Source organism: Perca fluviatilis, chromosome 7 (assembly GCF_010015445.1).
Source record: "Perca fluviatilis chromosome 7, GENO_Pfluv_1.0, whole genome shotgun sequence".
Taxonomy (NCBI): Eukaryota; Metazoa; Chordata; class Actinopteri; order Perciformes; family Percidae; genus Perca; species Perca fluviatilis.
Window position 1 is genome coordinate 25,621,782 of NC_053118.1, and position 13,801 is coordinate 25,635,582.

Genomic DNA, 13,801 nt, shown 5'->3' on the forward strand with positions numbered 1-13,801 from the left:
AGCCCCATCCAGAGGAAAATCTGTCCGTTTGGCCCTGTGTGAGGCAGTGCAGGCAGCTCCATGGTCTTCAGCTAAACACTCTCTTAAATCCAAAGTGTGCCCAGAGGTCTGAATTCCTGAGAAAATTGAAGCTGTATAGGTTGTTGTTTTCTACGTAAACATTTCTCATCATCTTCAAGCAGTTCAATTAAAACAATGTTCCTTCCATGTTTTGTGTGTCTGAGAAAACAGCTTGTGGGCTAAAGAAGAATAAATACAGCATATTCCTGTTTGTTGTTGGCCTGTTAACTAATCAACAACCTTATGCACAGACGCTATGAATAACTTGCAAATCAAAAGGCCAGTTAATTATCAGGTCCCACACCAAATGTCAGTGAGAAAATTAAGTCTCCAGATGATGACAACTATCCTGATCACAGATGTCTGTTTTCTTTGACTGCTCTTCCTATGGGTCTTGTTCTAAGCCCATTCTAAGTCTCTGCTAAGCCAACCACCAGTAATGTAGATAATACGAGTGACAGCGTGATCAAACATTCAGAAATAACATATGGTCTAGAGAGGATGCAGCATTGTAGGGAAAGCATCATTCACCTGGTTATGAAATAACATTCATGGATGTTTTGATTAAACTTGTGAATACAATGTGATGCTATCATGTAATAAAAGAGCCTCGCTCATTCTAATTGAATTATTCATCTTGAACTGCGTTGGTGTATAAAAATGAGAAATCTGTCTCTTGCTGCATGGAACATTGACATGACATTCAACACTCTCTCGCTTTTCTTTTTCCTGTTTGTCATGGTTGTAGAGCAGCTCTTTCTCTCCCTTCCTTCTTCTCTTTTCTCTCTTGGCCTCTCTGGGTTTGGATGGATTATTTTCCAGCTCGTTCCACAGTTCTTGGGTCTCTTTTTCATTTATCTTCACACTCGTTATGTCTTTCCCTGTTTTCCATCTCCTTTATGTACTAAATAAAAAACACAGAGTACAGTATGTGTTCCATCACTGCAAAGAAAATCCCTGAGAGGAACATATTATTGACATTGAAATCTGGTAAATGGGGAGAGAAAAACATTTTATTTTTTGACCGTTCAATTGTTCTGTCTGCCTGAAAGCTCTCGGCTTCCTGATTACGCTCGCTCTTGACGCACTCAGGCACCTCAATCAATGCCTCATGCCATGCTGCCACTCTGTAAACACCTCCTTGACTTGCTCGGGTCACTATGTCCAATGAAGATAAGCTGCGTTCACCATCCAGAGTCTCCAGGGTTGGTTACAGATGGATAAGACTGTGTCTAATCCACCATGTAGCCACCAGAAATATAAAGAGTTTGTGTTTGGAAGGACTATGATATCTGCAGCAACTCGTAGAAATGAAATATGACAGTCATAAATGGGTCATAAACGGGGAATTATCTGATGTGAACCCTTTCCAGGACGTTAATCTGTGAAACTCGCATCAGGGAGCAAGCGCTAGAGTTATTCATAGACTCCTTGCTGTCATTACTGGCCAGATAATGCTACATTCACTGCATGTCATAAACCGGGGGAGGAATGCAACCAACTGTTATCTGGCCCTATCTCATTTTTTGCTTATGTCTATTGATTCGATAATTACCCTCTATGATCACAGTGGTGGTCTGATTATCATTACGTTTAGCAGCTGAGTTGTATCATTGTTTATGGTTAGATAATGGCCGGTTTCCCAGGATGCACCAGAGCAAGCACTAACAGCATTAGCTCCTACACCCAGCAATAAGTGCTTTGAATTAGATTGTGATTTAAATATTTCTTTATAGAAAACATACGAAACAGTGCTTGAGCTAGAAAGTTTACTTTTCTGTCGAGTTTTTTTTTATTTTTATTTTTTTTACTGTGAGGAGAAGCAGAAATAACAGTATCAAACAACCGACAAACACAACCAGACTTTGTTTAGAGGACATACACTGCTGTTTTGAAGACATATAAAGGGACACTATTCTCAGTTTTATTACTCATCGACCACAGCGGTTCTGATAGCAGGAGCTAGCTATGCTACCTTTGCGTCATCGTAAACTGAAGATATGTTTGGTGTCAACTTGTGTACGTGTGTGAATTGTTTGTTGGCCCGGAGTGTCAACTCATGCTGGTAGTGCCTGGCAAGTCCATTACTTTGATTGCCGTTTGACAATCTGTCTTTATGACAGGCGACCGTGAAGCCGGTGGAAGAGAAACACATCGATCTATTACCCTGCGACCTCCGGCGGCTTTCAAATCTAGCCCTGCGTACAGATGGACATGTTGAGTGCTTCTCTACAGAATCGGGTATTGATTGTGTGGAAGTTAATGGCAGAGTCATATTTTTCTGTGTGTATCTGACTCAAACCTCCAGTCACCCTTTCGTCCCCGCTATCTGTTCTTATGATTCATTAGTGGCGCCACACAACCTCCTGTTTTGTTTATTCCATTTATTCTGAATGAGCTGCCAGTTACAACCTGCTCCATCTCCTTCATCTTTATCTTTCCACCTATAACTCCAGTATTCCCCATTGATCTAATCATATGCTCCATCTCCTGTTCTCTTTTCACAGAAATGTAAAAACAACACCTGCTCATTACACAGTAAACACACCAAAAAAACAGTCTGATCCCAAAGGGTATTTTTTGAATTCTTTTTTATTTTGTCGTGCTTTGTATCTTTTCCCCTATAAAGAAATAGTTAGCTATATATCAACAATGACACATGGACTCTAAAATAAACAAGAGTGAAAGACAGGAGAAGAGACGACTAGGCACAGGAGACGAAGAGAGAGACTGGGAAAGAGAGGAAAGGTAAGAGTGAAAACGGACAGCAATTTCTCTACAGTAGAACTAAAAACAAACCATGGGAAGTGTACATTTCTTTAACATTTACAATTATAATAATAACAACGACAATAATAATAACATTAACAATAATCATAATTGTTCAAACAATAATAATAATTCATTAAAAAAACCCATAAGACCTCTGGTTTCTCATAAAGACAAATGATTTTTTTTATTCTTTTCTTTATTTTCTTTAAAGATCACTGGACAGTGGTTTGTTCGGCTTTACACCTCTATAGGCTAATATTCTGTGTTAGTATAGTTGCTTCATAATGCGTTTCAATAGTAAACATTTTTTTTTTATTTCTTAAAAGTTTCATTTAATTTATGTTGCTGTTCTTTTTTTATACAAATAAGGAATTCAGAGATATGTATACTTGTTCTGTCAACATGTTTACTGTATGTATGAATGTGTGCATGTATCTGCATATGTGTGGTAGCATTCAGAAAAAATATCCATCCATTTTATTTTCTGATTCATTCAATCCCCTTGCCCTTCTTATTAAGACTTTTAAACCTTATCCTCTTAATGGCATTCTAAAATAATTAAGCTTTTCTGTAATGCCTTAGCAAGTCATATTCCCTTCTTCTTCGCAGCCCAACACTAATCCTTTCATTATTAGGAGCCAACAAAGGAGAAAGGATAGAGGGGGGCAGAGAGAAAGAGAAATATAAGGGAGAGGGTGGTAACAGGTGAGCAGAGAGAAAGGAGGTGATGGAGGGTCAATTAGATGAAAAGAGAATGACCTTTTCCTCACTGTTGCAGCGAGAGGGAAAAAGAAATCACTAAAAGATGACTCCTTTTCACAAATTATTGACAGGTCACCCAATAGGGATAGCAAAACAGGACGGTTAGCTTGTCCATAAAGCCTGGATACTTCCCAGGACTGGGCTGAGCACTCCATTGCTGTAGGGAACTATAAGTTGCGCTCTGTAGGAAAGATGCTTTGGCAATTTAAAAAAAAAAAAAAATCAATTTTCTAGCATCTAGCGCTCAATAGCTCTTGGTAACCCCCTTACACACAGCTCCCACTGTCTCCATAAGTTAAAGATTGGGCTTTGTGAAATAGCTGATTTTCTGCAGGTATTGAATTACAGCAGTCATCTGCCTCTAATTCCCCTTCCACTTTTGTGGTTGCAAGGGCAGAGTGCCTGTATTCGTAGTGCTCCCCGCTTCCCCCTCGATCAACATAATTATGTCCTCATTTCGTTATTGTCTGCATTCACCTAACCCTCTCCCCCACTCCCTCCATTTTCCCCAGTTTATCAGACTTACAGTATATGGCGCAGTTGTTAATGGCTGGTGGGTCTATAGGCTCTCTTTTTCTCAGTCTGTCTATGGGTATGTGTGTGTGCATGGAGGATATGGAGTGGAATGTAACGGGATGGATTTGCTGTGTGCAGTATCTGTATACAGTCGTTTTTAGAAGGCCGCCTGTTATGGCGCTTTGTATAGAAGTGTGTATTTGTGTAGTGTGTGTGTGTGTGTGTGTGTGTGTGTGTGTGTGTGTGTATATATACTGTTTATAAGGTGGGAAACAGGTAGAGGAAGGGATGGAGGGGGGGGGTGAGGTCAGAGGAGAAGGGGATAGGGAAGGAGAGGGGCTACAGTAGGTACTCTTTCTTGCCCTGGCTGGCGTCGTTCCCGTTGAGGAAAGCCTCCTGCACCTCACCATGTTCATCCAACCCACTGGCCTCATGGGTAAGATAGGAACCTGAATGAAAAGAGACAGAGAGAGCAAGAGGGAGATTGGAGGGGGAAGGTTAGGTGGCAAAGCGTCATGATCATTGCAGCGCCATGCAGCATTATCAAACCAACCAGCGCTAATATTATTGAGTTCCATACCTGTGACTGATTAATTCATTAGTTAACTGATTGTTAGGTCAATACCAAGCAAGAATAGGCTCTCGTGTACGGTACGAGCCTACCGGTGGAAATTAAAGGTAGGGGATGAATTTGTGAATAGAAGAGGCAGAAGAGGAGGGGCAGGTGGGGAAGATAGTAGAGAACAGAAGACAGGGAGGGAGGAGAAATTGGCAGAAAAGGGCAGAGGGAAGGTTAGGTGCAAGAGAACAATGCCACGTTTGCGTCACTCACAAAACCCATCAAACACATTTTAACATCCCTCAGGTCCGTATGATTAATGATTCGGTGCAGTACAGGTTACACAGAGAGCAAGAACTGCTCAAGTCATCTTCCTGCTCGAGTCTCCCTTTCACCCTAGGGGTGAGTGACACTCTAATTCTCCGTACCACAGAGGTTGACTGGCATGCTGACAGTCATGGCGGCCCAGAGACAAAGCCCTAATGGCTCTGTCTCAACATGGTTTGGTTATAATGGTCCTGTCTCTGTGCTGATTGGCGGTCAAGTCATACTGAATGTTGATTGACGGCTTGTCCAACCATAGGGTAAGTAATAGCGTGTTGCTGCCTGCTACACTGTTCTCGGATTATTTCTTGGCAGCTGTGGTGCACAGTCGAAGGCTGCCAACACAGGGGCACTTAAAAAGATAGGGAGCGCAGGAGGCTGCTTTTAATAGATGAGCCTTGATACACTAACATATAGTCATAAAACATGGGGACCAAACCTACATTTCCCACCCCGCCCTATTTCTTTCGCTATCCTGGCCAAGGTCTTCCATCATGGACAGTGTCTGCCTGGAAAGGAGCATCCCATCCTGTCTGCTTTGCACTGACAATTTTACACCTCAGTTTAAAAGATTATTTTCAAAGAATCTGGGTGTAACTGGCCTGCAATGACTTTTTCACAGCTTGTTACGCCAGAAAATTGGCATAAATGAGAAAACGTGCCTGTAAAAACCGTGATAAAATACTATTGCTAAAACGTGCTTGGGAAAGAAACTTTTTTGTTTCTTGGTCTGTGTGTGTGTGTGTGTGTGTGTGTGTGTGTGTGAGTGAGTGAGAGTGTTACCTTTCTGTCGAACAGAGCACCAGATGGTGACGATGAGGACACAGATGACGGTGAAAACCAGCAGTGCCAGAACACCACCTATCACTGCATATGGTGCTGCACTGTGAGTCTCTACCACTGCACCGGGATCTGAGAAAGAACAAAAGAGACAAACACTGTAGTGTGTGTGTGGGTGGCGTGTGTGGGGGTATATAAAGGGAAATATGGAGATAAAAGGAGAGCGAAGTGCAGGCAAAGAAATGGCGGCAAAAAAGAGAAATAGATAAAAAATAAAAGCAGGAGAGATGTCGGGAAAAAAATATATAAAAGTGAAAGAAAGAAAGCACTTTAAAAAACCAGCATGGGAGAGGGTACAGGGAGAGAGACAGGAGAAAACAGAAGTCAATATCTTTCACCCAACTTATTATCACCTTTCATCGCCGCACAGGACGCCAGACAAGTCAGAATGGGTGAGAAAAAGGTGGAGAAAAGAGGAGAGTGAATAAAAAATAAGTATGCCAGCCTCTAAAAAACCCACTCCAGCAAAGTACCTGTCAAGCCCACAATGCATTTTGAATGAAGAAAACTCTGAATGTGTTTACAACCAGAGTTGTGCAGCCCTGGGAAATTAAATCAAACAATTCATCACAAGATGAGTGAAGAGAGATAAAAAGATAAATGAAATAGGCAAGCTAAATTCTGTGACATTCTGTAATATGAAACTGCAGCAGTGGTAGGAAATTATTCATGTCGACCTCACCTATTACTCAACTTACACTGCTTTAAAGTAAAGGACAAATACAAAAAAAATAGAGGAATAATGAAAGGAAGTGTAGGTTAGTGTTGAAATGATTAGTCGATTAAGCAATTAGTCAGACAGATCAATTTAGTTGGCAATTTTAATAATTGATTAATTGTCATTTATCAAACACTGTTTTTTTCTTCATCACTTGTCATTTTAAGTTGAAAGATTTGAGTGGCAGGACTGTTGTTCAGACATAACAACCAATATGAAGGCCTCGCCTGCAAGCTCTGGGAAATTGTGATGATCATTTTTCAGTATTTTCTGACATTTTGTTGATTAAACAATGAATCGATTAGTTGAAAAGATAATCAACAGATTAACTGTTAGAACCAGCCCTATTTAGATCATAAAGCAAACATAACATGTCTGAGCACAATTTCACCAGTAAATACTTTCTGACAACAACAAAATAAGGTGATTGATAAGAGTGCAGGGAGACAGGGGAAAAGAAACAAACCTTTTTTTTGTAACTTATTCTCTTATATTGCTGGTTTAATGCTGTTTAATTGTTTTGTTGCTGTCTGTTATTTCTATGTTCCTGCAATTGTAAAGTACACTGAGACCATGTTAAATGGTGATTTTACACTTTAAATAAAATTTGACTGATTGCTTTGAAAAAATGGTTTGTAAAGTATAAATTCAGGTAATCTGTGCTACAAAAAAAACAACTATCTGAGTCACTGTCAATAACAAAAGATTATTATTTTATTGATTGGGTTGAAGGAGTGTAGTGTAAGAGCTGGTAAGGCCAATAGGAGACAAGGACACAGAGTTGTTGATGCAGTTCTTGGACCTTGACAGAGCAGAATTAAAACATGAATCATTAATACAGTGCTAACACATAGAGTTTAGGGAAGAAAGAGAAAGTGAAGGAAGAGGTGAAGGAAAGGAGGAGGAAGAGGAGCAGGGATTGACAGTTGAAGAAAAATGGGTGTGTTCTTGTGCAGGCATTTCTTGGACAGTATCTCATTGAGCTTTGTGACAAAGTGCATCACATTCCTGCTTATGTGTATGATCAAGTATTGGTGTGTGTGTGTGTGTGTGTGTGTGTATGATAAAATAAAGATCGGTGGCAGGCACACAGGACATGTTTGATTAGACTGTGAAAGGGTCGAGCAGCAATATTTCACAGGGGATGAAAAAGCAAGGTCTCAAGCACTATACCTTTACCTCACTGCACCCTGTTTTTAATCCACCGCAGCCCAAAGCTCCACATGAAATGAATGACAGTTTCAAAAAGTGTGTTGTTTCTCCAAGGAGCCCCTCAGATGACGCATCAACATCGCCTAAACGCTCTGCGACTGTTCAAGCCGCTGCTTTTGCTACGACTCTTTATGTCATCTCTGCACATGCCCAGCAGGTGAACAACCTCTACCTGCCCCAGACGGTAGCAGCGGCAACAGAAAAACAAGAGGGATGCTCCCGCTCCCTTTGCTTCATCTCTCCTTTTAAGTAACAGAGAGGAGACAGAGAACAGCCGAAGGTATGGAAAGAAAGGAGAAGAAGAGATGCCATTGAGCGTGTATTTGTGTGAGTGTACGTATGACATAAATACATTCTGTAAATAAAAAGAGAAGGAAACGGGTAAAAGAGTGTGTAGTTTTGCACGAACGCACGAACGCGCACACGCACGAACGCGCGCACACGCGCGCGCGCACACACACACACACACACACACACACACACACACACACACACACACACACACACACACACACACACTTAATAGCAGAGTTGTGCCAAGCAGCCTCCTTGTCCTGCTGTGTAACATCATCATCAGGGAGAATAAGATTAAACACACCTTTATGCCTGATCTTTCTTTCTTTCTCTCACTCTGCCTCTCTCTCTGTATATGTGTGTTTGTGAATGTGTGTGTTTATGTGTGTGTGTGAATGCAGATAAATATGTTTGTGTAGCATCTCCCTGGCCCTCCACAGGCCAGTGTCAGTCGTTGCCAGATTCTGAAACTCTTAATGCAGATTCATTAACAGTACCTACCAAGCACCAAGAGACCCACCCGAGGCCGACCACACACACACACACACACACACACACACACACACACACACACACACACACACACACACACACACACACACACACACACACACACACACACACACACACACAAATGCTGACTGGGCAATGTGTGTGTGGAGAGCATCAAACAGCCAGTGATAAGAAAGAGGGAGAGAGTGGGTGGTTGCGCACAGCCACACGATTGCAGGCACGTACGCTCATGTAGATGCAGGGCAAAGGAAGGTTGCAGCAGACATGTTTGTTTGTGCGTGTGTGTGTGTGTGTGTGTGTGTGTGTGTGTGTGTGTGTGTGTGTGTGTGTGTGTGCGCGCGCGTGTGTGGGCGTGTGCGTGTGCAGGCCACCTGAGAGTCATTAAATGAGTAGGGGACTGAAAGGCCCCAAAGGAGAGAGGGCAAGGACGAGGATAGAGATGGAGGGTAGCAGAGGCAGAATAAAGGGTGTGTATGTTACCTTTCGGGTCCAGAGCGAAGCTGGGTGTTAGGAGGGTTGGGGTGATGGGATGGGAGGTGATTGGTTGGGTGGTGGGAGTGGGAGGGACCATGGTAGTGACTGACACATTATCTACAGACAGACAGACAGACAGACAGGGAATGGGATAACACACACATGCAGTGACATTTCAACAGAGGTGTTGCAGGGTTTCATAGCAAAGTTACTACAGCCTATAAAACATGACACATGCTTTATTATTGTGGAACATTAATTGAGTTTCTTGGCTGATGCACCTCAGCATCCTGCTGGATGATTATTGGACGGCAGTCTCAAAGACAGCTTGCTTCTTCCAATGAGTTTTGAGAAAGAGGAGAAGATGTAAAACACAAGAACTGGAGGAAAGACTTATTTCAAACATGCTGATCAGCAATTGAGGCCGATGCCATTTCGATACCAGAGACAAATGTTACCAATTATTTTCCCAAATGGAATCGATCTTGACCCCTGAGAAGCGACAAGGACAAATTATGTTCTCTGGCAGGCTTCTACAGCAGCTGAGGGGGTTAAAGAAGACATTTACAATAGGGATGGCATGCTTTAAGGCAGGGGCTGAAGAGAATCATATCTGGCAGACTGACATTCATCTACGACGCAATTGGAATATATAGGAACACATTCTCTATCACTGACACATTTTCTATGGTACAATGGCAGGAGAGACAGAGACATTGTCTGTGACAGATGCATTCCCAATGGAGAAGTGCCATGCAGGGAATGTCTCATTCAATGCAAAACAATAGCTTGGATCTTGACACATTTTCCGAATCAATGGCTGAGCCACAATGGCAGGTAGAAAGAGACAAGTTCATATTGCCGTTAAAGACAGAAAATAATGGCTGACAAGAACTAAAAGGTAGATGGAAGAGTGGGTGTTAATGTGTGTGTCTGTGTTTGCATCAGCACTTTAAGAGTGAATAATATGCCACTTCATCAAACAATCTCTTTAAAACCGCAACGTCCAAGGTAGTCTCACACACGTAGACACACACACACACACACACACACACACACACACACACACACCTTGTTTTAAAATACGTGCAGGCTTGTGCACACACATACCCAGACCACATGTTCATGCACATTTACACATAAATGCATAACTGGCACGTACAACACACACACACACACACACACACACACACACACACACACACACACACACACACACACACACACACACACACACACACTGCCCTTTCTACTCAGGAGTAATTTATTGGTAAGTATTCCTCTGTCTCTTCTCTCCCTTTCTCCCACTGGCCCTGAGATCATCAATCTCTTTTTGCACTCTTCTTATGTCAGCACTATACCTCCCCGCTCCTGCTTTTCTTTTCCTTCAAGCCCAGCCTTGGTCTTCTTTTCTCTGTTAAAAAAATGTAACATAGTGTATTTTGTGGGAAAGACAAAGAGATGAGCAGAGTTTTCTGTTAGGTAAAGTAAAAGAGAGAGGGGGAGAATGAGAAATGACCCAACAATGATGTAAGTATGTGTCTGTTCCTGCTCTCCTGCATGAGTGCATATATGTTGCATGTGTGTGCGGATACAAGTACGTATGTGTGTGATTGTCACTTGAGCCTGAGGATTAATGGCCGGGGATGCTGCACTAATTAACTGGACGCTGATTAATTTCTCTTGACTATCACGACTGACCTAAAAATGGTTCTTTCTCACTATTTCCAACTTCTTCTTATCGTTTTACAGCCATCCCTCACTCCTTTTTCCTTGTTCTTCTTCAACCAAACTCTCTTTCCCTCATTTGCACCCCCTCCCTCCTTCACTTTCTTTCATTCGGCTGCCTCTCTGGTTTCACTCCTTGGTTACTACGTTCCCTCACTGCCTCTCTTCAACTTAATTAAGGAGAATGCCATGCAGCTGTCGTCCTCTTGGCTGATAGCGTCCTTTTTTCCCTACATCATATTGTTATTCATTAACACTATATGGCTGCCAATCAGGCACACAGCCCATGTTATTTCCAGGGATGGATGTGGCGGCACTTGCGATAATGACGTTTTCTTCTCGTATCTCATTCTCGCAGAAGTGCGCCTGAGGATACTGGGCCACCATTTTGGAGGAGCCCTGTTATTCTTTCATGTTCGGCGTTCCTGATTATAAGGGCCCTGCCCAGAGCATTGATGGCCCCAACTGCCAATCAGTGCACTGAATACCGGACATTGGTCAGGGGTCCACTGCCGAGGCCATTTAGGCCAACACTGATTGGCTGAAGACTCATTTGAAATTCACTCAGATGCCAATAAAGGTGTGTTGTCATGTGTGAAGGAAAACTACAAAATTGGCTCTGCATTATCTCTGTCTGGCTTCCTCTGCCACCAGCCCCCAACCTTTTTCCACTTTCATTCTCATTCTAGGTTTTTTGAAAGTCTCACTTCATTAAATGGAGGTCTGTTTTTCATTCCAATTATCCTGACGGCTCATTACAACAGCCGAGGAGACACAGACTAATCCCTGGTCACCTAGCTTTCTTTTTCAATCTTTCTATGTACCTATCATTTCATCTTTCTATCACTCCCCTATTGCTTTCCATGAATCTTTCTATGAAACCAGTAGTCCCTCTATTCTCCCCCGTGCTCACTTCCTGCTCTTTTTTGCTGAAATTTACACACACACACACAGCGCGCCCACGCACATACACACACAAAACACACACACACACACACACATATATAAGTGTGTTACACATATGCAAACTAACAATTCTTATCTCCTCATCTGTATCTCTCCCTTTCTTTTTCTCTCCATCTCCCACACTCTCTCATGCAATTCAATTCTAATGGGTTTTATTGGCTTGGCGATTCATCTGAGTGCAGCAGCTCAGTTGAATTACATAATGGACCCCTCTGGGCTTTCACCAGACAATCAGCAACACTCTCCTCCCAGTCACATGCACACACATTCACATGCATCCTCACGTACACACACACACACACACACACACACACACACACACACACACACACACACACACACACACACACACACACACACACACACACACACACACACACACATCCAATTTCTCCTTAACAATGGTGGCACAGAGATGAAACAAACAGAGGCCACATCCTTTTCACATTCTGCAGATACTTGCTGTTTGTGTGTGTGTGGGTAATGTGTATGAGGGTGCACGCTCAGTGATTCATTCAACAATTCTTTAACATTTATATCATTAGTGACTTTCTGAAAATTGCAGTAAGTTAATTTCATTGTATTAACTTGTACACACACATCCATGCACTCTTTCTCTAAATCATAAACACATCAAAGCGCATGCACACACACTCGCACACAGAGTTGCATGTACACACAAGTGTGACCAGTCAAATACTGTAATGCTCAGCTTCAATGCATCACGTCTAAGCCACGGCCCGGGCTCCCCGGAGAGTTTCCCACCTCTCGCTCTCTGTTCTCCTTCGCCAGCATTAAGCCCATCTCCCCTCATAAAGTGACAGCGCCTAAAGCACCTGTGACAAATTGTCAGCCACTTTTGCCTGAGTTTGTTCTTGGTGTACAGACCCTGATGGCAGATAACTCTCGCGGAGGGAAGGTTGAGACCAAATGAGAAGGAGAGCGACGAGAGAGAGCACTGGTAGTTTTCTGCACCTGCAATAAGATAGTTTCTTTTCTGCTGACTCATCCTTTACAACACACATCCTCCAGCGCTCCCTCCTTGCCCCCCTTCCTCCCCCAGTGCACCCTGGGATTCCCTCTGGGAAGGCTAGGAGCCAACTAAACTGACATTCCGTTTATCTGACAGGCTGTGGTACTGAATATTAACCTGCATTCGACCTCCATCGTCCTTTCTTCTTCCCCTTTTCATCCCTCCATCACTTCCTCCTACTCTCCCTCCCCCTACTTCCTCTCTCCATCTGTCCCTCCATCCCCCAACCCCAAACTTACTTCTCTCTGTGTCATATTTCTAAGAAACCTAGGCCTTCTTTGAGGAAAAACTGAACTGCAGCTGAACTGAGAATGGAGGGTAAACTGGTGGCAAGGTGAAAAATAGTTGAAAGGGTGTGGGAGGAGTGAGAGAGGAAGAGGAAGTGGACAGGAGGTGTAAAAGAGGCGAGAACAGCGGGCAAAATAAAAGAGAGGTTGGATATCGAGGAAAGGAGAGGCAAGCAGGAGAGAGAGAAAGAGAAGAGAGTGAGAAAGACAGAGAGAGATGGAGAGGTTGAAATAGTTGCGACGGAAATCAAAAATAAGCTCACAGAGAATAAAAACGTGAGGCACAACAAGAGCAAGAATGATACTTCTTGATCGTTTTTCTATCACAAAGTCTGTAGGAGTAAGTGAAGAGCTTTGTTACAAAATGAGATATTCACTATTTACACCTACAATAACAAGGTGGGTGCTCAGATTGAAAAAAAGCACTCCATGTTAGACTGATCTTAACATATTTTACAGAGTGGAATCATATTCATTTTTAATATTGACTGATGAACTTTGTATTTAATCATCAGAAAGTAGCACTTTTCATCACCATAGTAAATCATCCTTGTCATCCTGGTGTATTTGCATAGGCAGTGATGTATATAAAACACACCATTTATTACATTTTTTTTAATTATGTAACATTTAAAAAGACACACATATCACTGGAAACAGTATAGCTGTGAATGCAAGGATTAAACACCATGTTAGACAGATTATTAGTTGTGGCGTACAGGAAAATCAAGAATGACTTTCAG

The 13,801-nt window shown here is 42.4% G+C and overlaps 1 protein-coding gene across 6 annotated transcripts in view; it reads right to left on the minus strand.

Annotated features, from left to right (window-relative positions):
• Positions 1-2,634: 2,634 nt before the first annotated feature.
• cadm4 (cell adhesion molecule 4) overlaps positions 2,635-13,801 on the minus strand; it is a 154,238-nt gene continuing 143,071 nt past the window's right edge. For 2 of the 6 annotated variants that reach the window (XM_039805899.1, XM_039805898.1), the window contains exons 7-9: positions 9,051-9,161; positions 5,777-5,905; positions 2,635-4,559 (exon numbers count right to left, since the gene is read on the minus strand). In XM_039805899.1, the coding sequence (XP_039661833.1) occupies positions 4,450-4,559; positions 5,777-5,905; positions 9,051-9,161 (350 nt within the window). In that variant the 3' untranslated portion in view covers positions 2,635-4,449. Of the gene's footprint in view, positions 4,560-4,690; positions 4,770-5,776; positions 5,906-6,176; positions 6,187-9,050; positions 9,162-13,801 lie in introns of all 6 variants that reach the window. The other 4 variants (XM_039805903.1, XM_039805901.1, XM_039805904.1 and 1 more) reach the window with 4 other exon arrangements.